Here is a 27,952-nt window from a genome sequence, read left to right on the forward strand (position 1 = left end):
TTTCTTGCCATTGCTTTTGGTTCAATTATCACTTTTCTGGTACCATCTATACTGCACTTCTTTATTTTCCAAATATAATCTCCTTTACCTTACATTAAAATCATAAATAAAAGATATAGTCAACCTCTCACCCTATATGATCTGATTCTGATTCTATGTTAATTTCAATGAATATGAATTATAAAAAAGTTACACACTTATACAAGCTAAGTTAAACTTAATATATAATAATTCGACTATTCTAGATGTACATTAAAATCAGTCACCAAAGTCAACTATCATTATAAAATTAGAGCCACTTAGATAAAGATGCATAAAATGTCTATTTTTAAAGATGTTTTTCAATAATTAAAATTTAACATATATAATCGATTAAATCATATTATTGTCAAAATTAGGCTAGACAAATTGATTTTACTGAAAAAATAGTGAATTAAATCTTGAACTGGTCTAAATTAATATTATTTTGGGTAAAAAACCCAAATAAGCCAAGGGGAGCTCATTTTTACCCAAATCCGCCAAAACAAATTTTGATACATCAATCCACCAGAACACATCTTTATATAATTCGAATCAATAGGATTCGAATTAGCTTTGCACATAATTCGAATTGATTCAATTCGAATTATGACCAAATACTCTTCCCACGTAGTTCGAATCAATTAGATTCGAATTAGGCATGCAAGTTCGAATTATATCAATTCGAATTACATGGAGTACGTGGCTTAGGGGAGTTCGAATCGAGTTGATTCGAATTACAAGTGAATTCCCTATAAAAAGGAGTTCGAATTAAATTAAATTAAATTAATATTTAAATTGAATTCCCTGTAAAATTCTAATAATTATAATATTTAAATTAAATTTTAATTTAATTTTTAATATTTAATTTTTTTTCAATTTTAAATAAATTTAGTATTATTTCAAAGTTAAATGTGATATAATAACTAGTATATTTAAAAATTAATATAATATTTAATTTTAGTACGTAAATAAAATTGATCTATTAATAATTATTAATATAAAAGTTTCTTATTAATTATTTAAATGAGATTTAATAGTAAAATAATATTAAATCTGTTTAAAATTTTTTAAAATTAAAATAGGCTATTTAAATTATTAAAAAATAAATTAAAAAATTAATTTAAATATTAAAAATTAAAATAATACTTTATAGGAGAAAGATAGAGAGTATAAATAATACATTATACGATAAAGTATTATTTTAATTTTTAATATTTAAATTAATTTTTTAATTTATTTTTTAATAATTTAAATAGCCTATTTTAATTTTAAAAAATTTTAAACAGATTTAATATTATTTTACTATTAAATCTAATTTAAATAATTAATAAGAAACTTTTATATTAATAATTATTAATAGATCAATTTTATTTACGTACTAAAATTAAATATTATATTAATTTTTAAATATACTAGTTATTATATCACATTTAACTTTGAAATAATACTAAATTCATTTAAAATTGAAAAAAAATTAAATAATAAAAATTAAATTAAAATTTAATTTAAATATTATAATTATTAGAATTTTACAGGAAATTCAATTTAAATATTAATTTAATTTAATTTAATTCGAACTCCTTTTTATAGGGAATTCACTTGTAATTCGAATCAACTCGATTCGAACTCCCCTAAGCCACGTACTCCATGTAATTCGAATTGATATAATTCGAACCTTGCATGCCTAATTCGAATCTAATTGATTCGAACTACGTGGGAAGAGTATTTGGTCATAATTCGAATTGAATCAATTCGAATTATGTGCAAAGCTAATTCGAATCCTATTGATTCGAATTATATAAAAATGTGTTCTGGTGGATTGATGTATCAAAATTTGTTTTGGCGGATTTGGGTAAAAATGAGCTCCCCTTGGCTCATTTGAGTTTTTTACCCTATTATTTTTTTATAAAAAATGAATACAATGCCCTTATTATAAAGAATAATTAAAATACTCTATATATATATTAAAAATTCTAAATCCTAACTCTAAATAGAAAAATAAATGACTAAAATTTAGAATTCTTAAAATTAATATATATATATATATATATATATATATATAATAGAAATATTTTAGTCATTTTTTATAATAGGGTATTGTAGTTATTTTCTATAAAAAAATATTAATTTAGATCAGTTCAAGATTTGATTCACCATTTTTTCGATCAAATCAATTTGTCTAGCCTAATTTTAACAAAAATAATACGATTTAATCGATTATATGCGTTAAATTTTAATTATTAAAAAACATCTTTATAAAAAGACGTTTTCAGCGTTTTTATCTGAGTGACTGCCTTATAAAATACATGTTAGAATATAAATACATATTGAAAATAAATTAAACCCCACGTATATACAAATATATTGATAGCGTTAGTAACTACTTTAGTTATTCGAATAATATTTTTTTTATAATAATTTGGTGACAGGGGATGGCACTATTATGGTTAACAGCCATGATAGCAGAGGCAAGACCCTCACCTTTGAGCCATGAATCAGCAACAGCACCCCAACTTGCACTCCTAATCACTTGCTTTGCACTCATATCCATTGGAGGAGGTGGAATCTTCTGCTCCTTAGCATTTGGTGCAGACCAACTCAACAACAACAACAACAAAAAGGAGAGGGTGTTGGAGAGTTTCATAAGTTGGTACATTGCTTCACAAGCAGTTTCTGTTGTTTTCTCCTTAACTGCAATTGTTTATATTCAAGACCGGTTTGGATGGAAACTGGGTTTTGGTGTTCCTGCGGCACTTATGTTGTTGTCAACCGTCTTCTTCTTCCTTCTTTCTCACCGTTATGTGAAGCATAAACCTCACAAAAGCTTGCTCACTAGCTTTGCTCAGGTCATTGTTGTTGCATTCAAGAATAGAAAGCTTCAACTTCCACCTACTACTCACCATCCAATACTCTATCACCATAACAAGGACTCAACCCTTGTTGCTCCATCTCACAAACTAAGGTTTAGTGCACTCATTTCCATCTTAATGATAATCAAGAAATCAAAAAGGGTTAAGGCTTGTTTGGATAAGCTTTTAAAAAAGATTTTTTTTCGAATTCTCTAAAGATCTTATAGAAAATTTAAAGTAATTTTATGTTTGGATATTTCATTCTAAAAGATTTTTTTATTTATTAATTATGTTTGGGTATAACAATATAAGAGTACTTTTTTAACTATTTATTACAATATAAAAATATTTTTTTAATAAAAAAATATTTTTTAAAAAATGATATAAATTACAGCGTTTTAAATAAGATGTTTTTTTTTTTATTTTTGAGATTTTAATTTTACTACTAGAAATTTGGTAAACACATTAAAAAAAATTATTAAAAATTTTTTTTTTATTAAAATAATAACGTTCAAACAAGCACTAAAAAAATTATTTATGTTTTTATGTAATTAAAAAGACTTTGCTAAATTAATTTTAATAATTAATGTTACTGTTCAATCATTGTCATTAATCTCTAAAATCTTTTATGCATAAAACTTTTAGAATAGCTACCAATTTTAGCGATGTACCAAATCACTGAGTAAAACAAAATTCTATTTGATCACTAAATTAGAGATCAAAATAAAAAATTAAATTTTAAAAACTTTAAGAAACGTTTTATCCTTAAATCGGTCACTAATTTTATCATTAGCAACCAACATACTAAATAGATATAATATTATAAAGAAAGGAAAAGTATAGATAAACAATGAAAATATTAAACAATGTGAACAATAGATATATTGGATATTTATTTCATTGGGTGTACGGATGATTATTCTAATATTAAGATTTAGATAGATAATTTAAAGGTGTAATATATTTTTATTTTATTAGTGGTTGTTCATATCGTTCAAAAAAGTCATTAGTTACCTAGCATAATCCAAAAAAAAATTATAAAAAACAAAGAATCACCAATTTCAATTAATAATTTACACTATGAATGCAAGAACCATACCTAATTAAGAATAATAGCCAAACCTTGAAGTGAAACTTTGTATTTCAGGTTTCTGAATAAAGCTTGCATCATCACTAATAACAATAATAATAGTTCATGGAGTGTTTGCACAATAGAGCAAGTGGAAGAATTGAAGGCCATAATAAAGGTAATTCCCCTATGGAGTAGCGGTTTCATGTTATCAATAAGCAGTAGCCAAAGCTCATTCTTTTTGCTACAAGCTAAAACCATGAACAGACACATAACTTCAAGCTTCCAAATCCCAGCAGGTTCTTTTTCTGTCTTCATTATGATCTCAGTTTTCATAACTGCTGCTGTTTATGACCGTCTCATCATTCCCTTGGCATCAAAACTTAGAGGAAAACCAGTTAGGATAAGTGCCAAGAACAGAATGGGAATTGGCCTGTTCTTCTGCTTCTTGGACTTGGTAGTTTCAGCAGTTGTTGAGAACATTAGAAGGAGGAAAGCAATTAGAGAAGGTTACATTGATAATCCTGAAGCAGTTTTGAACATGTCTGCAATGTGGCTTATCCCACACAATGTTTTGAATGGAATTGCAGAAGCATTCAATGCAATAGGCCAATCTGAATTCTATTACACTGAGTTTCCAAGAAGCATGTCAAGCATTGCTGCAGCCTTGTTCAGCTTTGGAAGTGCCATAGGAAACTTGTTAGCTTCTCTAATATTCAGCATTGTGGATGACATCACTTCCAGAAAGGGAAAACAGAGTTGGGTTTCTGATAATATTAATAAGGGTCATTATGACAAGTATTATTGGGTTCTTGCCATTATGGGTGCTGTTAATTTGGTTTACTATTTGGTTTGTAATTGGGCTTATGGACCTACCATTGAAGATGTTGCTGGAAACAGGGTTCATCAAGAGGAGGAAAAATGATTAATTATTATAAAACTGTTAATTAATTGTGTGCTTTGGAGTTGGATGCTATATATTATTTAACTTAGTTTGTTATATCCTGAATAAGATATTATTATTATTAGTATTAGTAGTAGTAGTGCATGGAACATTGATGTTTGCTAACTTATATGTCATAATTATTCATTGATGTTTGCTAACTTATATGTCATAATTATTCATTATTAGCTACTTTGATGATTTGCTATGCTTTTGATTATATTACAATTGAGCAAAAAGAAAAGAAAATGAAATAATAATTATAGTAGGTAAGTAGTAGGAGATGTTAATATTGAAAGAATTATTTATTTTGGTGATCTGATATATAAAAAATACAAAAATAGATAGGTTATGAAATTTATTAATGAAATAGAAGATCAAAATATGTTTGAAGTAGATAGTGGGATAATTTACTATACTAAAATGAGTGATGTTTGGAATAGATGAAAGAATCAACTTGTACATAAATTAAAATATGAAATCAATGGAGAAAAATATATTATACTTGATAATTGTGTTCATTTTTTTTATATATAAGACTGTCTATTATAATATTGATTTTATTTTATTAATGTATTTGTATTTTTGTATAAGAGTTGTGCATGCATGTTTATTAGTACTAATAAGTTTTAATTTTTGAGATTTTTTGTAACTTTAATTTGGATAATAATAAAATTTTTTAATATATATATGGTTAAAATTGTTAAAATTTGTTTTATATAAGTTTAACTATAGATTATGAAATGAATTATGAATTATGAGATTTTTAAAAATTTAGATAAGTACTTTGTGTTAATTTTAATTGTGATATTTGTTATTAGGGATAATTTTGTAAATTTAATTGTGATAATGTTAATTTCAATTAAAGATATTTATTATTAGAGATATTTTAATAAATTTAAAAAAATTAGAATCGATAATAATCTTAATTAAACATATTTGTTAATTAGAAGTATTTTAATAAATTTAAAAAAATTAGAATAAATAATAATTTAAATTAAACATATTTATTATTAGAAGTAGGGGTGGCAAAGCCGGTCAACCTGTCTTGCCAAGTAAAGCAGACTTAAAATGCTAGTCCACCCCAGTTTTATGGCGAGTTGACGGCCGACAGATTAGTCCGCTTAAAAAAAATTAATAAAGTTAATTAAAATATAAATTACTCTTTTTCTTCTAGTAAAATTAACAACAATGAAAAATTAATATTCTCATTCAGATTTTGATAATAATATTTTTTTTTTAAAATTTTTGCATACTGCCCAATGATGCAGTGCATCATTGCATTGCTGACATTCAAAATTTTTGGGCTTACTCACAAAACACGCATATGATTAGGCTTACTCACAAAATATTTGGGCTTGAGAGTCTAGCTCAATAACATTTAACAATCTTGGGCTTTATACATACATATAATAAAGGAAAAAGGCCTATTAGGTCAAGGGGAAAACGGCGTCGCTTCTCTACGTAAAAACCGCACAAGAAACCCTAATCCACCTTTACTGCCACCTTCCTTAGCGGCAGATACAGAGAGTGTGAGAGAGAGAGAGATTCTCCGCCATGGGTAGAGTCATCCGCGCACAGCGTAAGGGTGCTGGTTCCGTCTTCAAGTCCCACACCCATCACCGCAAGGGCGCCGCCAGGTTCCGCAGCCTCGACTTCGGCGAGCGCAACGGTTACCTCAAGGGTGTGGTGACCGACATCATCCACGACCCCGGCCGCGGTGCTCCACTCGCCAAGGTGACTTTCCGCCACCCATTCAGGTACAAGAAGCAGACGGAGCTGTTCGTCGCTGCTGAAGGTATCTACACCGGCCAGTTCATCTACTGCGGGAAGAAGGCCACACTCGTCGTCGGAAATGTTTTGCCACTCAGATCCATCCCTGAAGGAGCTGTCATTTGCAACGTCGAGCACCACGTCGGTGACCGCGGTGTCTTCGCCAGGGCATCTGGTGATTACGCCATTGTTATCAGCCACAACCCCGATAATGACACTTCTAGGTATTCCATATATAATTGTGATTTTACTTTATTTTTCTGGTTCTGGGCATTAACTATGATATCATTTTATAGTTTGTTTTTAGCTATGTCTCAAAATCAGTTATTGTTGTGTTTACTTTTGAAATGCTTGTATAAATGTTAAGATATTATCTATTTGTTGTGTTACCTACACTGTTGCTTTTTAGCATGGTTATTTGAAAAAGGTAGAAATGGATTTTGCTGTATTGAGTTGTAGCATTAATCGACTTGTTAATTGGAGGCTGAGTTAAAGCACGGTCAATTAGAATTGGTTATATCATATCTGTTTTTCATTTTTGTTGCAGGATCAAGCTCCCATCTGGTTCAAAGAAGATTGTGCCAAGTGGATGCAGGGCCATGATTGGACAAGTTGCGGGTGGTGGAAGAACTGAGAAGCCACTCCTCAAGGCTGGTAATGCTTACCACAAATTCAGGGTCAAGAGGAACTGCTGGCCCAAGGTTCGTGGTGTTGCTATGAATCCAGTTGAGCATCCCCACGGTGGAGGTAACCATCAACACATTGGTCATGCCAGTACTGTTAGGCGTGATGCTCCACCCGGCCAAAAGGTCGGTCTCATTGCTGCAAGGAGGACCGGTCGTCTTAGGGGCCAAGCTGCCGCCACTGCTGCTAAGGCTGATAAGACCACTTGAAGTTTTTAGGACTTTCTTTGATTGCAAGTTTCCAAATTTTGTTTCTTTCATAGTTTAGGTTGAACTGTTTGGGTGCTATTTTGATAACCATTTCCCCCATAAATATGAAGCTTTTAATTGACAGTATTTTTTTTTCTGAGATATTAAATTGTTGGCTGCTTTGCTTACTTGATATGTTATGGATTGGTTGTTTTTAATATCAAAGTTAATACAAGTTCAAAGCGTGTATATTATGGCAATGGACTTTCTAAAAGTTTTGGGATATTCGGAGTTTTACCCTCTTATTAAATGCATTATTGTGTTTAGGAACATATTAGTTGGGATTAAAATGAAAAGGCTACCCAATATTATAGGAATTCTAGTCGGTCTGGTGAAGAGATTTGTTCTCATTTGACTCTTATACTGCGGATCGAATCAAAGATTATATCAAAAATTTTGTTTATCACACAGAATTCATGTTAAGATAAAGTTCAGGAAACTTTATATTTATAAACATGCATGTTATAAACATAAACTAAGGTATAGTGCGATATCATTATTTCTATCCCAACGATAATCAACAAATTAAAAAGGGTTAAACAAATTCAATTATTTATGAGTTTTTTTATTATTAATAAGACTTTTCTCAATTGATTTTACTGCTTACCACTTTTTGATCAGACCAAACGAAAATATTAAGTATACTATAAAAGAAAATGTTTTAATGCTATTTATTACTTTTATGCATTGAAAATGTAAAAAGATTTATTTTATAATAAATAATATTAAAATATATTTATTTTTTTTGGTATGCTTAACCTATGCCTTTAGAGTATAGAATAGCAAAATCGTTAAGAATAATAGCCAAGGTTTAAGTGAAACTTTATGTTCAGGTTTCTGAATAATAGCCAGCGTTTAAGAATAATAGTGCATGGAGGGTTTGTCTCAACTTCGTCCAATAGAGCAAGTGGAAGAATTGAAGGCCATAATAAAAGTAATTCCCTTATGGAGTAGCAGTTTCATGTTATCGATAAGTAATAGCCAAAGCTCATTCTTTTTGCTACAAGCTAAGACCATGAACAGGCACATAACTTCAAGCTTCCAAATCCCAGCAGGTTCTTTTCCTGTCTTCACTATGACCTCAACCAGTTAGGATAAGTGCCCAGAACAGAATGGGGATTGGCTTGTTCTTCTGCTTCTTGGACTTGGTAGTTTCAGCATTGTTGAGAACATTAGAAGGAGGAAAGCAATTAGAGGACGTTACATTGATAATCCTGAAGCAGTTTTGGACATGTCTGCAATATGGCTTATCCCTCACAATGTTTTGAATGGAATTGCAGAAGCATTCAATGCAATAGGCCAATCTGAATTCTATTACACTGAGTTTCCAAGAAGCATGTCAAGCATTGCTGCAGGCTGCAGCCTTGTTCAGCTTGGGAAGTGCCATAGGAAACTTGTTAGCTTCTCTAATATTCAGCATTGTGGATGACATCACTTCCAAAGAGGGAAAACAGAGTTGAGTTTCTGATAATATTAACAAGGGTCATTATGACAAGTATCATTGGGTTCTTGTCATTATGGTTGCTGGCAATCAAAATGGGCCAAACCTATCGGGTCAGCCTCTTTATCCATTTAAATGGATGGTTTCTTTTTTCTAAAATTAAGTCCGTTTAAATTTTGGGCTAAACGGGTTGAACCCGATTAACCCGAAAAAATGACAGGTTAAATGGGCTAGTTCGCGGGCTAAACTGGTGGCCCGCTTATTTTTTTTCATTTTTTTCAAAAAAAAATTATTGCCGGTATTTCTCCCGATCCGACCCAAAAATCTAACCCATCAACTAAAAAAATATTTTTTAAAAAAGATTTTAAACCTAAAAATGATATTTTGTGTCAAAATATTTTTCAAAAAATAAAATAAAAGGATCAACGAACTAGCCCGTTTAATCTATCTGGCTAGGCCTAAATGAGCTGGACTAAACCGTTTCACAACCCTAGATGCAGTTAATATGGTTAACTATTTGGTTTGTAATTGGGCTTATGGACAGTGGCGGAACCAGAAATTTTATAAGAGGGGGGCCAATTAAATATAAAATATAACAAAAAATTAACAAAATATGATTTGTAGCATATATATCAAAAAAGTAATTATATTATATAAAAGTCAATGTTCAACTACATACTAAAACTTTATGGTCCAAACTTTATGTATGCTCTACGAATTTCATCTTGTTGATTGATAGGATAATTCCAAATTTGCGGACGCTTTCCGGGATCACGCATCAATGTATCAATATTAACTTGATCTATTTCAGTCCTTGCTATTTTGGAAGCAGGGGGTTGAATATCTTGCTCAATAAGTTGTGTCACAGGTTGTTCAATAATATTTTGAACATTACTCAAAGAATCTGAAGCTGAATTTTGTTCATCATATATTCTCTCTTTTCTCTTGAAAAATGAGTGAATTGTTTTCATCTTTGACATTTTTAACTTAACTTGAACTATCTAACAAAAAAAACAAAAATAATTGCATATATATTATTTTCTTAAAAAAAAATATTAAACCTATTGAGCAATAACAAATAATTTTAGAAACACAAATATATAATAACCAAAAATAAAGTTATTGATTTATCTGATTATTTTTTGTTCCAAGTCTCACAAAAAAATAATTCTATTGAGTTTTGTCCTCACTTCAATCTTTGAACACTGTCCATTATAAAAAAAAATAAATTAATTATTTTAAATAAATAATGTAAATAATACTTGACATTGTCATTAACTTAAAAAAAATTGAAATATACCTCTTTGAATCTTTGTTGTGCATTCAATGGTTAATATTTTGTTGTTCACTTCTCTTCAATGGTTTTTCTTCATATGTCTTGTTTTGGTATGGAAAGAAAATTAAAATGAGAAGAGTAGAAGACCAAAAGTTTGGGAATCACTAAAAGAGAGAGAAAAGTGACGCTATGCCTATGATAGTTTGAAATAAATATTTGAAAAATGTACTAGGGTTACTTTAATTAATAGTGGGCTTGGGCTAGTATAATAGAACCATTTTTATTAATTATTAGAATGAGCTATTTGTTAACAAGAACAACAATAATTCAAATATCCAATACATAGTGCAGTTTTTAGTTATTTTAATTTATAAAATTTTGTAACTTATATTTTTTTAATATTATATATAAAAAAATTTAATATTATTAATTATTACTATTTACTATTTTTTTTAAAAAAATTTGGGGGGACCATGGCCACCTTAGGTCCCCCCGTGGATCCGCCACTGCTTATGGACCTACCATTGAAGATGCTGCTGGAAACAGGTTCATCAAGAGGAGGAAAAATAATTAATTATTATAAATCTGTTAATTAATTGTGTACTTTGGATTGAATGCTATATATTATTTAACTTAGCTTGTTACATCCTGAATAAGATATTATTATTATTATTATTAGTGCATGGTGTTGTAAAATAAATAATTAAGGAAGATATAATAAATATAAAATAAAAAATTATAAATAAAAAATTTAGTATTAATATAATTAGCTTACTAAAAATGATTCATATATGTATTTACTTAATATTGTATGAAGTAATATATATATATATATATATATATATATATATATATATATATATATATATATATATATATATATATATATATATATATATATATATAAGTGAGAGAGATATATATTATAGTAAAAGAGAAAGATATTGTTCAAGAGAGAGGGAATTATTATTGTTTTATTATTGCTTATTCCTGTACGTTCATTGTCTTATACCTCACTATTTATAGAGGTAAAGCATTGAATATTTCAAACTTTATTTAATGTTAATTTGACTTGGGAGCATCACTTCTTCATAGGGAAAACCAGCCGCCCATGAATGGTTATCCACATTCCACATTTTTGAACTTATCACAACACTCCGCTTTGAATGACCATTTAAGATTATTGCCTCATTAAAACCTTACTAAAGAAAAACCCTGTGGGAAAAACCTTAGTGAAGGAAAAAGAGTATAATATCCTTTGTGATGGGGACTGCCTCATTAAAAACCTTGTCAAGAAAAACCCAATGGAAAACAACCTGACCAAGGAAAAAAGAGTACAGTCTCTCCCTCTTGCCGACATCATTTAATGTCTCGAAATCAGTGCATCCCAATCTCATGTACCAATCTTTCAAAGGAGGATTTTGGGAGTGACTTTGTAAATAAATCTGTCAGATTGTCACTTGAGCGAATCTGTTGGATATCAATTGTCTCTTGATTTTGAAGATCATGAGTGAAGAAGAATTTGGGAGAAATATGCTTTGTTCTATCACCTTTGATGTATCCACCCTTAAGTTGAGCAATGCATGTTGTATTATCTTCAAACAGGACAGTTGGAGCTATCTTATGATCAATCAGTCCACATGATGATAGAATATATTGAATCAGACTCCTCAGCCAAAAACACTTGCGACTAGCTTCATGAATCGCCAGTATTTCAGCATGATTAGAGGGTGTTGCAGCAATCGTCTGTTTCGTGGACCTCCAAGTTATAGCTGTACACCACCATATGTGAACAAGTATCCTGTTTGAGATCTCCCTTTATGTGGATCAGACAAGTATCCGGCATCTGCATAGCCAATTAGTTGTGACTTGGATCTATAGGAATAAAACAATCTCATATCAACCGTCCCATGAAGATATCGAAAGATTTGTTTGGTTCCACTCCAATGTCTTCTGGTTGGAGAGGAACTATATCTTGCTAGTAAAATCACAGCAAATGATATATCAGGTCGCGTATTTTTAACAAGATACATTAGCGCTCTAATGGCAATAATATATGTACTTCAAGACTAAGGATATCTTCATTTTCTTCTTTAGGGCGGAATTGATCATTTTTCACGTCCAAAGATCTTACGATCATTGGGGTACTCAAGGGATGTGACTTATCCATATAAAATCTTTTTAAGATCTTTTCTGTGTATGTTGTTTGATGAATGAAGATCCCGTCTTTTATATGCTCGATCTGTAGACCGAGATAAAATTTAGTCTTTCCAAGATCTTTCATCTCAAACTCTTCTTTTAGAGTTTTTATAATTGTTGGAATCTCTTCAAGAGTCCCAATGATATTTAAATCATCAACGTACACAGCAATTACAATGAATCCAGATGTAGTTTTCTTTATGAAAACATATGGGCATATATCATCATTCTTGAAACCGTTTTTGGCCAGATACTCAGAAAGACGAATATACCACATTCGTCCAGATTACTTTAGACCATATAAAGATCTTTGTAATTTGACTGAGTATAACCCTTGCGAATATTTATTGGATGGTTTAGATATCTTTAGTCCTTCAGGAACTTTCATATAGATATCCCGATCTAATGAGTCGTATAAATAGGCTGTTATCACATCAGTTAAATGCATATGTAGTTTATGATATGTAGATAAATTGACCAAATAACGCAATGTTATCGCATCCATTACAGGGAATACGTTTCTTCATAATCTATACCGGGTCTTTGTGAAAAATCTTGTGCCACAAGTCGGGCTTTGTAGCGCACAACTTCATTTTTCTCATTTCGTTTTCTCACAAATACCCACCTGTATCCAACAGATTTTACATCCTCTAGTGTACGGACTACAGGTCCGAAGACTTCACGTTTTGCAAGTGAGTCTAATTCAGCCTTCATGACTTCTTTCTATTTTGGCCAATCATTTCTTTGTCGACATTCTTCGACTGATCTTGGCTCAAGATCCTTACTTTCATGCATGATATTTAATGCCACGTTATATGCAAATATTTCATTGACAATTGTCTTATTTCGATCCCATTTCTCTCCTGTAAAGACATAATTTATCGAGATCTTGTCATTTTTATAATTTTCAGGTACCTGAACGTCTTCTGGCGTTAAATCAGAATTTTGGACAACTGCAGGTGTCTCGACTATGTCTTTTTCAACAGGAATAGTATTTACCTCTTTTCTCTTTCAAGGATTTTTGTCTTTGGAACCGACAGGCCTGCCACGCTTCTGGCGTGAATTTGCTTCAGTGGCTACTTGTCCTACTGGGACATCAATTTGAATTGGGGCATTTTTTGCTGGTATATAAGATTTGGTTATCTTCTTTGTATCGAAAAATGTATCAGGCAATTCATTTGCTATTCTTTGCAAATGTATAATCTTTTGAACTTCTAGTTCACATTGCCCTGATCGGGGATCTAAATGCATCAACGATGATGCATTCTAATTAAGTTCCTTTTCAGGAAGCTTATTCTCTCCCCCTAATATTGGAAATTTTGATTCATCAAAATGACAATCCGCAAACCGGACTTTAAATACATCTCCAGTCTGTATCTCAAGATACCTTACTATAGAGGGAGAATCATATCCAACATATATCCCCAATTTTCTTTGGGGTCCCATTTTGGTGCAATTAGGTGGTGTAATGGAAACATATATTGCACACCCGAATATTCTTAAATGGAAAATATTTGGCTGCTGGCCAAAAGCTAATTGCATAGGAGAGAACTGATGATAACTTGTTGGCCTCAAACGAATAAGTGCTGCGGCATATAAAATAACATGCCCTCAAACCAAGGTTGGGAGATTTGTTCTCATAAGAAAGGGTCTAGCAATTGGTTGGAGGCGTTTAATAAGCGATTCTGCTAACCCATTTTGTGTGTGAACATAAGCTACTGGATGTTCAACACTTATTCCATTAGCCATACAATAAGCATCAAAAGCTTGGGAAGTAAATTCACCAGCATTATCAAGACGAATTGCTTTGATTAGATTTTCTGGAAATTGTGCTTTTGATCGAATAATTTGAGCCAGTAATCTCGCAAACGCCAGGTTGCGAGAAGATAATAAGCACACATGTGACCATATCGAAGATGCGTCTATTAGGACCATAAAATATCTAAAAGATCCACATGGTGGATGAATAGGTACACATATATCACCTTGAATCCTTTCTAAAAATTCAGGGGACTCAAATCCAATCTTTACTGGTGATGGCCTTAAAATTAACTTTCCTTAAGAACATGCAGCACAACAAAATTCACTAAATTTAAGAATCTTCTGGTTCTTTAGTAAATGTCCATGAGAGTTTTCAAAAATTCTCCTCATCATGGTTGTTCCCGGATGACCTAATCGGTCGTGCCAAGTTATGAATTCATTTGGGCTAGTAAACTTCTGGTTTACAGTGGCATGTGATTCAATTGCACTAATCTTGGTATAATATAACCTAGATGAAAGTGAGGGTAATTTTTCTAATATAACTTTCTTATTTAAATCATGAGTTATGATACATAAATACTCATGACTTCCCTTATTCATAGTCTCAATATGATATCCATTTTGGCAAATATCTTTAAAGCTCAACAAGTTTCTTCAAGACTTTGTAGACAACAGTGCATTATTTATTATGAATTTTGTTCCTCCGGAAAACAAAATTATAGCTCTTTCGGGGCCTTCAATCACATTGCCCGAGCCAATAATAGTATTAACACATTCTTTTTTTGTCACAAGATGGGTAAAATATATATCACTTTTGAGAATGGTGTGTGAACTTGCACTATCCGCAAGGCATACATCTTCATTACATATCATTGCCATTCTCTTCAAAGACAAATAATAATAAAATGAGTAGTATGCACAGTTAAATTGAATAATTGATCGGAATTATTTTTCTAAGAAATACTACACATAAAAATAATGTCATATACTAAAATTTTATTTTAAAACATGACATATTTAATGATTTCAAAATTCATAAACATTAATACTTCATCATATTTGAAACTTAAATACATAGAAAATAAAACTTAACAATAAGTTCTTTACATTATTTATTTACATGAATACTTAACAATCTCACACATTAAACTATTCCATCATTGATCAAATGACCAATATTTCCTTCAGGATCCTCAAAGAAATCAGATACATCATAATGAGTGGTGGAATTTTCAGCATCATTTGAAACGAAATTCGATTCTTTTCCCTTGTCGTCCTTTTTCAAAGATACCTGGTAAAGATAGACTAGTTGCCTCGGAGTACCTCATGTACGTGACCAATGACCCTTTCCACCACAACAGAAACACTTATCCTCTGTTGATTTATTATGCCCGATATTTCTTTCTTTATCCCACTTCTGGTGAGATCATCTCTTTTGAATATAATTTATTTTCCTTCCATAATTTTTCTTGTTATTAAAAGCTTGCCATTTACCTCTTCTGGGATAATTTGCCGCATTTACTTCACGAAATGGGGTGGCGCCAGCTGGGCGCGCTTCATGATTTTTCAATAGCAACTCATTGTTGCGTTCAGCAACAAGAATGCAAGAAATTAATTCAGAATATTTTTTAAACCCTTTTTCTCGATACTGCTGCTGCAGGAGCACATTCGAGGCATGGAAGGTTGAGAAAGTTTTCTCCAACATATCATGATCAGTGATCTTTTTTCCACATAATTTCATTCGTGAGGTGATTCGAAACATTGCAGAATTATTTTCATTTATGGATTTAAAATCTTGTAAACGCAAGTGCGTCCATTCATATCAAGCTTGATGAAGTATCACCGTTTTCTGATGATTATACCTTTTCTTCAAGATCTTTCCAAAGATCTGCAGGATCTTTTAATGTGAGATATTCATTTTTCAATCCTTCGTTAAGATGACGACGAAGAAAAATCATAGCTTTGTCTTTATTCTTTTGGGATGCATTATTTTCAACCTTAATGGTATCTCCAAGATCCATTGAATCAAGATGGATTTCAGCATCTAATATCCATGATAAATAATTGTTTCCAGATATATCAAGAGCATTAAATTCAAGATGAGAGAGTTTCGACATAATGAAAATTTGTTACCTGAGTCTTCCTAAAAATTTGATCAGTCTCGTGCTGATAACGTGTTGTAAAATAAATAATTAAGGAAGATATAATAAATATAAAATAAGAAATTATAAATAGAAAATCTAGTATTAATATAATTAGGTCACTAAAAATAATTCATATATGTGTTTACTTAATATTGTATGAAGTAATATATATATATATATATATATATATATATATATATATATATATATATAAGTGAGAGAGAGATATATTATAGTAAAAGAGAGATATTGTTCAAGAGAGAGGGAATTATTATTGTTTTATTATTACTTGTTCATGTACATCCATTGTCTTATACCTCACTATTTATAGAGATAAAGCATTAAATATTTCAAATTTTATTTAATGTTAATTTGACTTGAGAGCATTACTTTTTCATAGGAAAAAACAGCGGCCCATGAATGGTCATCCACATTCCACATTTTTGAAAACAACACATGGAACATTGATGCTTGCTACCAAGTTGAATTTTAACCTACATGCCATTATTTCTCAATCCAATTTTTTATTCCACAAAGTTAAACCCAAGACTTAGTAAAGATAATAAACATGAAATCGTACGGGGAAATACTATTTGATCAAACCAAACGACGAAAATTTTGAATTGTGATTTCTAATGAGCAAAAGCACAAATCGAGTTCAACGAATATATGTTTTATTTGGAACATCACACCCCAAAAAATCCCTGTATGATTAACTATCTCGGGAAAAATATTCTCAGGATTTCTAATAGTTTGAATGTAGTATAAGGAGATTGACTATACAACATTTCACCAAGTCATAATACAAATTATATTTAACAAGGGTGCATGACACCTTCAGTATATATCTCTTGCCCGGATATACAACATACAAATTCTATCAATTAAGACTTGAAAGCTTGAATTGGTCGATCAAAGGCATTGATCTTCAATATACCATTACGGTGCTGATAGCAATCAGAGGAAACAACTTCAAATGCACGGCTATCTCAAACAGTTGCTGGAAATCATCCTTTATGTTAAACCAGCTGCACCTTCAGAAAAATTGGTGTTACCCATTGATGGATTCATTCTCTGGATCTGTAAAAGTATGCACCAGAGTTAGAGAAGGGAAAGCATTCTGATAGGAAGTGAGATAAAGTAACTGTTCATACCCTGGCCCAATAATAAAGGCCCAGGTCCAAATAAAAGGCCTAATCCGAAGGACTAAACCTAGCTAAGCACCGACCTTCATATAAGAAGTCGGTGTCGACTACGACTTACTCTAAAGAAGTCGGACATGAGATTAGCTGGCAGATAAACACTCATTCAAATGAGTAACCGCCCCTAAAATCTCTCTAAACCGCTTCATCGAGCCGTATCTTAACCTCCCTAAGATAGATGGACGGTTAACACCCAAAAGATACGGCACTACTCCAACGGTGGTTATTAGCTCACCACTATAAATACACTGACACCCCTCAGGTATCTCTAAGCCCAATACTCTCTAGACCTGCTCACACCCTTGCTAACTTAGGCATCGGAGTGTCTTTGCAGGTACCACCCCCCATTCACTCACGAACACAAGTCGGAAGGGGGCTCCAACGTGCAAACTAGCTCGGAAGTCACCATCCGCGGACGATTGGGCCAACCAAAGCCATCCATCTTATTAATCTCTGGTTACCCACCGTAACATTGGCGCCGTTGCCGGGGACCCGAGAGATCATCCATCGATGGCGGATAGATCCCACGAAGAAGGCCATGTGGAGACAGATTCTGAACAAGAGAATCTGGACACAGGCAACAACGATGTGGATCTCACCCTCCACCAAGAAATCGATAATCAACACAGGGAAGGCACCTCCAGAGTAAAAAATCCAAAGGTAAACTCCTCAGAAGGGCGCGAGTCAGAAAAAGAAGGACCATCCCACGTAACTGAACTCATGGAGTTAGTCCACAGCCGCCTGGAACAGTTAGAACAAGAGCGGGAGCGACAAAAGGAAACTGAAAAGAGCCTAAAAGAGGAGATGGAACGACGAAAAGAGTTGGAAAGAAAACTCTTAAAGTTAGAATCCTCCCTCAAAGGTCGTAACTCCCGTGATGAACAAGAAGAGCCGCTCTTAGGTGGAGAGGATCCTTTTAGCGAGGACATAATGAGAGCAAAAGTTCCGAGGAACTTTAAAAGCCCTGACATGGACCTCTACGATGGAACCACGGATCCAAAGCATCACCTGAGCAACTTCAAAAGTCGGATGTATCTAGCTGATGCTTCCGACGCTACGCGATGCAAAGCCTTCCTGACCACTCTATCGAAAACAGCGATGAAGTGGTTTGATAGCCTCCCCCCGAGGTCGGTTACTAGTTTTGAAGACCTCTCAAGGAAGTTTTTGATGAGGTTCTCAATCCAGAAAGACAAAGTGAAACATGCACCGAGCCTCCTGGGAATAAAGCAGGAAGTCGGAGAACCTCTACGAACCTATATGGAAAGGTTCAACAAAGCATGTTTGGAGATTCAAGACCTGCCCACAGAGGCAGTCATAATGGGGTTAGTCAATGGACTCAGAGAAAGTCCCTTCTCACAGTCCATATCTAAAAGACACCCCGTTTCTCTAAGTGATGTACAAGAAAGAGCTGAAAAGTACATCAATATGGAGGAAAACGCTAAGTTAAGAGACCTTAGTTGGCGACCTGGGCCCCCTCCCTCAACAAAAGAGAGGGAGAGGAAAACCAAGAAAAAGGAAGAACTCGGTCTCGAAAGGCCAAGAAAATATCACTCTTATACTCCTCTGAAAGTTTCCATAGTGGATGTATACAGAGAAATTTGCAACACTGAAAGACTGCCACCCCCTAGACCCATTAAAAATAAAAAAGGGGGAAGCCGCAGCGATTACTGCGAGTACCATAAAATATATGGTCACTCCACAAACGACTGCTACGACCTCAGGAATGTGATAGAAAAGCTGGCTAGAGAAGGTCGGCTTGATAGATATCTCATAGAAAGGTCGGACAGTCATGGAAAAAGAAAGCGAGATGATATGGATAGAAGAGACCCACCACCGCAGACTCCAGAGAGGCATATCCACATGATCTCAGGAGGGTTTGCAGGAGGGGGACTTACCAAATCCTCTCGCAAAAGACATCTCAAAAGAGTCTACCAGGTCAGGGAGGAGACACCCGACCTTCCCACCATTTCATTCACAAAAGAAGATGGGCAAGGAATAATCCCTGGACACGATGATCCAGTGGTAATAACTATGATCCTAGAAAATGCCCATCTCCACAGAACCCTAGTAGACCAAGGAAGCTCGGCAGACATTCTCTTCAAGCCTGCTTTCGACAAGCTAGGGTTAGATGAGAAAGAATTAAGAGCCTACCCCGACACCCTATATAGATTAGGGGACACGCCAATAAAACCACTAGGATTTTTGCCCCTTCACACCACTTTTGGAAAAGGGGAAAAATCAAAGACTCTGAGTATAGACTTCATAGTCATTGATGTTGTGTCAGCTTATAATGCTTTAATCGGCAGAACTACCCTTAATCGGCTCGGAGCAGTGGTATCCACTCCCCACCTCTGCATGAAATTCCCGACCTCAGCGGGAATAGCAACGGTAAGGGGAGATCAAGAATTGGCGAGGAAATGCTACAATGAAAGCCTAAATCTGAGAGGAAGGGGCAGAGAAGTTCACACAATAGAGCTCGGTGGCGCAAGGGCCAGAGAAGAGCTGCGACCACAACCGGGTGGAAAAACCGAGGAGATACAGGTCGGTAAAGAGGAAGGGAAAAATACTCATATAGGAGCCAACCTAGGGGAAACTCTAAAACAAGAGTTGGCTAAACTCCTAAGAGATAATTCCGACCTCTTCGCCTGGAAGGCCTCCGACATGCCTGGGATTGACCCCGAGCTCATGTCCCACAAGCTCTCGGTTCATCCGGGGTCCCGACCTGTACAACAAAGAAGATGCAAGCTCGGCCCAGAACGAGCCCTAATAGTAGAAGAGCAAGTACAGGCACTCCTGGAAGCCGGCTTTATCAGAGAGGTCAAGTACCCAACATGGCTAGCCAATGTAGTGCTAGTCAAAAAACAGAATGGCAAATGGAGAATGTGTGTCGACTATACCGACCTAAATAAGGCATGTCCTAAGGACCCTTATCCCCTACCAAGTATTGATACCCTAGTGGATTCCAGCTCGGGGTACCAATACTTATCATTCATGGACGCCTACTCGGGATATAATCAAATCCCGATGCATGAGCCAGACCAGGAGAAAACATCATTCATCACACCCAGAGCTAACTTTTGCTACGTGGTCATGCCATTTGAACTGAAGAATGCAGGAGCCACATATCAAAGGTTGATGAATAAAGTGTTTTCCCCTCACCTGGGGAGCCTAATGGAAGTATACGTCGACGACATGCTAGTGAAAACCAAGAAGGAAGTCGACCTCTTGTCCGACCTCTCACAAGTCTTTGACACCATAAGGCTGCATGGGATGAGACTAAATCCCGCAAAGTGCGCCTTCGCGGTGGAGGCAGGAAAATTTCTAGGATTTATGCTAACACAAAGGGGGATTGAGGCCAATCCCGATAAATGTAGAGCCATCCTAAAAATGAAAAGTCCGACTTGTTTGAGAGAAGTCCAGCAGCTCAATGGCCGACTTGTGGCCCTCTCCAGATTTTTGGCAGGATCGGCACTAAAATCCCTTCCGTTATTTTCCTTATTAAGAAAGGGATGCCAATTCGAATGGACTCCGGAATGCGAGGAGGCGTTCCAAGAGTTCAAAAAGTTTTTAAGCCAACCTCCTATCCTAACCCGACCAGTACCTGGGAAAGACCTCGTCCTGTACTTATCCGTAGCGAACAAGGCTGTCTCATCAGCCCTGATAAAAGAAGACGAGGTCGGACAACACCCACTCTACTTTATCAGTAAAGTTCTACAAGGCCCTGAACTAAGGTACCACAAACTAGAAAATTTTGCCTACTCCTTAGTAATAGCCTCACGAAGGCTACGACCTTACTTTCAAGCTCACACAATAAGAGTCCGTACGAACCAACCCATGAAGCAAATCCTCCAAAAGACGGATGTTGCAGGGAGAATGGTTCAATGGGCGATAGAACTCTCCGAGTTCGACTTAAGATATGAAACTCGGACGGCGATCAAAGCTCAATGCCTCGCTGACTTCGTCGCAGAATACGCAGGGGATCAAGAGGAAAAACCGACTACATGGGAACTCTATGTAGACGGATCCTCCAATAAAACAGGAAGCGGCGCAGGCATAATATTGGTAGATGAAAGAGGAACCCAGATAGAGGTTTCCCTAAAATTCGAATTTCCAACTTCGAACAATCAGGCAGAATACGAAGCCTTGATTGCTGGATTGAAGCTGGCAGAAGAAGTCGGTGCTACAAAGGTGATGATATACAGCGACTCACAAGTGGTAACCTCCCAAATAAGCGGAGAATATCAGGCAAAGGACCCTAATATGAAGAGGTACTTGGAAAAAACTTTGGAACACCTCGGGCGCTTTGCAGAAACCGAGGTCAAACACATAACTCGGGATCTAAACAGCCGAGCGGACGCCCTATCCAAGTTAACGAGTACCAAACCAGGAGGGAACAACAAGAGCCTGATTCAAGAAACCCTCCAAGAACCCTCAGTAGCAAAAACAGAAGATAAGCAAGAAGTACTTGAGGTAGTCGGTCTAGACCTCGGATGGATGAACCCCCTAGTCGAATACATGAAATTCGACATCCTCCCTAAAGAGGAAAAAGAAGCTAAACAGATCCGAAGGGAAGCACAACACTACACCTTGGTGAGAAATATCCTTTACAGAAGGGGGATATCGACACCGTTGTTAAAATGCGTACCGACCTCAAGAACCGCCGAGGTATTGGAGGAAGTACATAGTGGGATCTTGGGAAACCATCTCGGAGCAAGGTCACTAGCCAGGAAAGTAATCCAAGCTGGATTCTACTGGCCGACCTTGCAAAAAGATGCCACAGAATTTGTGAAAAAGTGTCAATCATGTCAGATGCATGCAAATTTCCACGTAGCTCCACCAGAAGAGCTCATCAGTATCACTTCTCCATGGCCTTTTGCAAAATGGGGAATGGATTTATTAGGTCCTTTTCCCCAAGCGCCAGGACAAGTCAAATACCTGATCGTGGGGATAGATTACTTCACAAAGTGGATAGAAGCAGAACCATTGGCCACCATCACCGCTCAAAGAAGTCGCAGGTTCCTCTACAAAAATATCATCACAAGATATGGGATACCTTACTCCATTACTACAGACAATGGAACCCAGTTCACCGACGCCACCTTCAGAAGCTTAGTAGCCAGTATGAAAATCAAACATCAGTTCACCTCGGTGGAGCACCCACAAGCCAATGGGCAAGCCGAGGCAGCCAACAAAGTCATACTGGCGGGACTAAAGAGGAGATTGCAAGAAGCAAAAGGAGCTTGGGCTGAAGAGCTCCCTCAAGTGCTATGGGCCTACAGGACAACCCCCCAATCCGCCACAGGAGAAACACCTTTCCGACTAGTTTATGGCGTAGAAGCCATGATACCAATAGAAATCAATGAGCAAAGCCCAAGGGTAACTCTCCATGACGAGGTCGGAAACATACGGGGGCACAAAGAGGAGCTCGACTTGCTACCCGAAGTCCGAGAGAATGCCCAGATAAGAGAGGCAGCATTGAAACAAAGGATGACTACAAGGTACAACAAAAAAGTCATTCAAAGAACATTTGCCCCGGATGACTTGGTCTTAATCAGAAACGACATTGGAGTCAACAAATCAGGAGAAGGAAAGCTCGCCGCAAATTGGAAGGGACCATACAAAGTCAATGAAGTTTTAGGAAAATGTTATTATAAAGTAACCGACCTAAACGGCACTGAATTACCAAGGTCGTGGCATGCTTGTAATATGAAAAGGTACTACAGTTAGAGCGAACTCTACTCCCTGATGTACTCTTTTCCCAGCTTCATGATTTTTTCCCAAAAGGGTTTTTCTGAAGAAGGGTTTTTAACGAGGCATCATAGTAGAGGCTAAGGGAAAATAGGCTACAAAAACCCTTAGTAGCAAGAAGGTACCTCCCCGATTAATAAAGATCTTTTTTCTTCTACAATATCTCTTATAAACTCCTTTCTATTTTCTAAGTCTTTCTACGAAACGCGCCGACTTAAGCTCGACAAAACATGAAAATCCCATGAACCGACCTAGATGGTCGTCAGGATAAAATGACGAGGTACAAGTCGGTGTAAAGAGGTTATATAAGCCGATCGTAAACAACTCGGAAACAACTCGACTCATAAGTCGAAACGAAACTCCGAGTAGAAAAGCTCGAAAACACTTCAACTCAAAAGTCGGAGTGAAGAACCGAGCAAAAGAAAAACGCATCGCAAAAATAACCTAAGTCATAAGAACTCAATAAAACATAGTTGAGCATAAGGAATAACAAAAAGAGATTGAAAAACCTAGGAAAAGTTTAAAGGCTGTCTAAAAGTCCTTAAACAAAAAGGCTTAGGAAAACAGACAAGCCAATGGGAAAGGTTTTCGGAAAAGATTAAGGGGACTTCGAAAAATCAAAATCAGAAAAGCACACACGCATAAGGTAACTTAAAAACCCTTATTCAAAAAGGGCACTTGTTAAAATATTTCGTTTACGGCCTTAAAAGGCCAAAAGAAATTGTTCAAACGCCACCAAATAACATATAAAGAGTTTTAAAAAAGGGGGGACTCACAGGCCGAGCCCCCATATAGCCACAAAAATTATTTCTGCAGAGGAGTAGACGGATCACCACTACCCGAATCAGGAGGAGCGCCACCAGGACCGGGAAGAGAGGCATCCACAGGAGATGAAGAGGAAGTCGGAGGAACAACTGAAGAACTCGAAGCGTCCTTGGAACGAGGAGGGGACTCAATAATCCTCTGCCCCCGAGTCTTCAACTCTGACTCAGAAACGACTACGGGGGCAGGAGGATCCACAATGGCACCATCAATGACGACCTTGTCAGGATGTAAAGGAGAAAGATCCAAGTCGGGAGCAATAACTCTGACTTGCTCCAGGAAGATCCTCCAAGACTCCTCGGCACCATCGGCGATAGAGTCCTCCAACTCGGCATACGCGTTTCGAGAGTTCAGCAAATCCTTCTTCACAGACACAAGATCTTGAAATAAACTCTGATAACTCTCCTGTGCTGTCTTCCTCAAACTTGCCTCCATGTTGCATTGGGCCCGCAACTTGCTCTCCTTCTCCCGAAGGCTATCTTTCTCCGCCCTCAGCTTGGCTACCTCCTCCTTCAACTCCCTCTCATGGTCCTGGTAAGAAAGAAGTCTCCCCTCCAGCTCCTCAACCTTCGAGGTTAACCCCAAAGAGCTAAGGGGAGTCTTCTCAAAAATATCCAAAAGCTTGCCACAAACACTCGCCGCCCTAAGACTCTCCTCAGCCAGAGTGGTGAGATGGTTTCGAACAGAAACATCATCCATACTTATATGAGGATAGATGTTCTTTCGGACGAATGCAAGAGCATCCGCCTTAACCCCACCATCAAAAGAAGAGCCAGACTCTAAAGTCTTGCGCTTCTTCTTCTCTGGCTCAGGAAGAAGTCGGGCAGAGGGTTGTGGCCGAGATAAGGCTGAAGAAGAAATCACAATGGGCTGAGAGGGAGTCCCCACGTTCTGAGGAGGAGGAGGAGGAGGAGGAGAGATGATCGCCCTGGCACCACCAGCCCTGGCCCGGGACTTTGCTTTGGCCTCCTGAACTCTCTGGTAAGATTCCTGAGCATTCTTCCTTACCATGTCTGCAAAAGAAACAATTAGCAAAATTAGAAGTCGGCAAACCTCAAGTCGGCGGAAACAAGTCGGGAATAAGAAACGCATATACTACCTAGTTACGACCGAACAAAGGTCGGCGATCCCTGGAGGAATTTCCTAGTGTCCAAGTATGGAGCCCTCCCCCACACTTCTCGAAAAAACCTCACAATGGCCGCCTCCACCTCGTCCAGATCGTCTAGACCGTACTTCTCGCAAGGGGAGGCCTCCAACCAATAGAGGGGAAAGCGAGGGGAAGAATTCTCATCCAGGAAAAAGGGGTGGTGACCCTCTACGGTTTGCACTTTGAAAAAATAATTTTTGAAGTCATGGAAGGATTCGTCAAAAAGGGTGAAAATTCTCCGACCTTGTATGGCTCGGAAAGACACCCATTGTTGCTTGTTATTTAGCCCACTAAAGGGCTTAGTCATGTGAAAAAGAAAGAAGAAAATCCTCAAAGAGGTCGGAAAGTCCAAAGCGTGACTAACAAACTGATAAATTTTCAGAAAACCTCAAGAATTGGGGTGAAGTTGGGTAGGGGCAACTCGACAGTGGTGCAAAACAGATATTTCAAAATCCGAAAAAGGAAGAAAAACACCCAAGCGGGTGATCATACATTCATACATAAAGAAAAAATGAGGGGCCGCCTCATTGGCCCTCCCAAAACAAACCCGGTCTTCCGGACCCGGGATTACCAACTCATATTTTGGCTCGTCCTCCTCCGAAGTACAAAGCCTGTGGTGAGTACGAAGATGAGTAATAAACTCAGCGTCGACCAAGGGTTCCTCCCCTAGGACCGTGACATCAACCCACTGAGAAAGAACATCTACGGAAGCCATTTTCTTTTTCTTATGAAAGGTGACAGAAACCTACAAAAAGAAAAAGAAAAGAAAAATAAAAAAACACGGTCCCTAAAGGGAGGAGATACGAAGCCAAAATCTACAGACCAACCTATCTACCCACAAAACAAAAGCATGCAAACACAAGGCATGTCGTGAAAGAAGAAAAGCTAACCTTTATCCGAAAGTGAAGGTTGGAAGAAGCAGAAGTCTCCAAACGCAAAAATACAGCACGAACGAAGAAAGAAGAAGTTTGAAAGATTGCAGAAACGGAAAAATGAAAGAGAGGGAAAGTATTTATAAACTAAGGGACATAATGGTAAAAGCGGAGCAGTCATTAATGAGAGTGCACCGTTACCAAAGCCATCAATCCCTAAGTGCATCCCTAACGGACACGACGCTTGAATAGACGTAACTGTCAGAAACAAAAGGTCGCGAGAATCACGTCGGTTTAAAAACCTGTGTTTTCTCCAAGAAAGTCGGCTACGACCCCGAGTAAAATACTCGAACCCAAGTCTTATACAGATCTTGGGCTCGAGTAGGGGCACTGTTCATACCCTGGCCCAATAATAAAGGCCCAGGTCCAAATAAAAGGCCTAATCCGAAGGATTGAGCCTAGCTAAGCACCGACCTTCATATAAGAAGTCGGTGTCGACTACGACTTACTCTAAAGAAGTCGGACATGAGATTAGCTGGCAGATAAACACTCATTCAAATGAGTAACCGCCCCTAAAATCTCTCTAAACCGCTTCATCGAGCCGTATCTTAACCTCCCTAAGATAGAGGAACGGTTAACACCCAAAAGATACGGCACTACTCCAACGGTGGTTATTGGCTCACCACTATAAATACACTGACACCCCTCAGGTATCTCTAAGCCCAATACTCTCTAGACCTGCTCACGCCCTTGCTAACTTAGGCATCGGAGTGTCTTTGCAGGTACCACCCCCTATTCACTCACGAACACAAGTCGGAAGGGGGCTCCAACGTGCAAACTAGCTCGGAAGTCACCATCCGTGGACGATTGGGCCAACCAAAGCCATCCATCTTATTAATCTCCGGTTACCCACCGTAACAGTAACTATGCCATCTACGGACCAAAACACTTGGATTTAGCAAATACCTGATTCACAAGCAGGTTGACTTGTTCTCTGTACATTTCCTTCAAGTCAACAATATCCGCACGAAGTTCCTCCAACTAATCACATTTAACTTCTTTTAGATAGTATTCTTTATTTCAAAAAAAAAATAGTAATGAAAAGGAAATAGGACAGTTAGGATATAACAAAGTCTGATGCCTATATAAATAACTACGGATTAAACATCATTTTCAGAGCCAAGCTTGTCTGATATTATTCCTATATTTGATTTCTTAGATTTTCTGGAAGAAAGAGGGAGTTGCAGAGAGAAAAATACCTCTTCATCACGTTCACCCATCAACTCCAACGCAACAGAGTGCCTCCTCCTCAGTGCCTCCAGCTCTGATCGTAAACCAGGTAACACAGCAGCCTCCCCACGCAACTTTTCACACTGCAGGGTGGAGATGCATGTCATGGTTAATGACAATGACATGCAAGAGGAGCAGTAAGTAGCACACACAAGAATCTAACTCACCTGTTCTGTCATTTTCACCAACTCCTTAGCAAGAGAAGCACAAAATGGAGTTGTTAAAGAAACTGGCAGCGACGCGAACGCGTAGACGACGCGAACGCGTGCCTTACGCAAACCGGCATCTGCGCGAACGCGTGCTATGCGAAACACAACTGACGTGGGCACATGACTGACGCAGCCGCATGAAAGAGCAAAACTCCGAATGACGCGACCGCGTGACCCAAGCAGACGTGTGATGTGCGCGATCTGCATAATTTACAGAAGTCGCCCCCAGCAATTTCTGGACCCTTTTTTGGTCC

At 36.5% G+C, this 27,952-nt stretch overlaps 3 protein-coding genes and 1 long non-coding RNA gene across 4 annotated transcripts; 2 read left to right on the forward strand and 2 right to left on the reverse strand.

Annotated features, from left to right (window-relative positions):
* Window positions 1-2,453: 2,453 nt before the first annotated feature.
* On the forward strand, window positions 2,454-4,864 carry LOC112701687 (protein NRT1/ PTR FAMILY 1.2-like). The gene is made up of 2 exons (XM_025752416.2): window positions 2,454-2,983; window positions 4,018-4,864. Exons 1-2 carry the CDS (start codon window positions 2,454-2,456, stop codon window positions 4,862-4,864), a joined length of 1,377 nt encoding a protein of 458 aa, XP_025608201.2.
* A 1,412-nt stretch (window positions 4,865-6,276) lies between these two features.
* On the forward strand, window positions 6,277-7,674 carry LOC112703664 (large ribosomal subunit protein uL2x). Its single transcript, XM_025755217.3, has 2 exons — window positions 6,277-6,879; window positions 7,203-7,674. The coding sequence occupies exons 1-2, from the start codon at window positions 6,440-6,442 to the stop codon at window positions 7,546-7,548; spliced, it is 786 nt and encodes a 261-aa protein (XP_025611002.1). The 5' UTR covers window positions 6,277-6,439; the 3' UTR covers window positions 7,549-7,674.
* A 1,947-nt stretch (window positions 7,675-9,621) lies between these two features.
* LOC140174258 (uncharacterized) lies at window positions 9,622-10,807 on the reverse strand. The gene is made up of 2 exons (XR_011863533.1): window positions 10,329-10,807; window positions 9,622-10,233 (listed from the first exon to the last, which is right to left on the reverse strand). It is a non-coding gene; the product is annotated as an uncharacterized lncRNA (long non-coding RNA).
* A 6,258-nt stretch (window positions 10,808-17,065) lies between these two features.
* On the reverse strand, window positions 17,066-27,699 carry LOC112704164 (golgin candidate 5-like). The gene is made up of 4 exons (XM_025755691.3): window positions 27,657-27,699; window positions 27,459-27,572; window positions 27,166-27,240; window positions 17,066-17,488 (listed from the first exon to the last, which is right to left on the reverse strand). Exons 1-4 carry the CDS (start codon window positions 27,666-27,668, stop codon window positions 17,423-17,425), a joined length of 267 nt encoding a protein of 88 aa, XP_025611476.1. The 5' UTR covers window positions 27,669-27,699; the 3' UTR covers window positions 17,066-17,422.
* Window positions 27,700-27,952: the final 253 nt, after the last annotated feature.

This window comes from Arachis hypogaea, chromosome 7 (assembly GCF_003086295.3).
Source record: "Arachis hypogaea cultivar Tifrunner chromosome 7, arahy.Tifrunner.gnm2.J5K5, whole genome shotgun sequence".
NCBI lineage: Eukaryota > Viridiplantae > Streptophyta > Magnoliopsida > Fabales > Fabaceae > Arachis > Arachis hypogaea.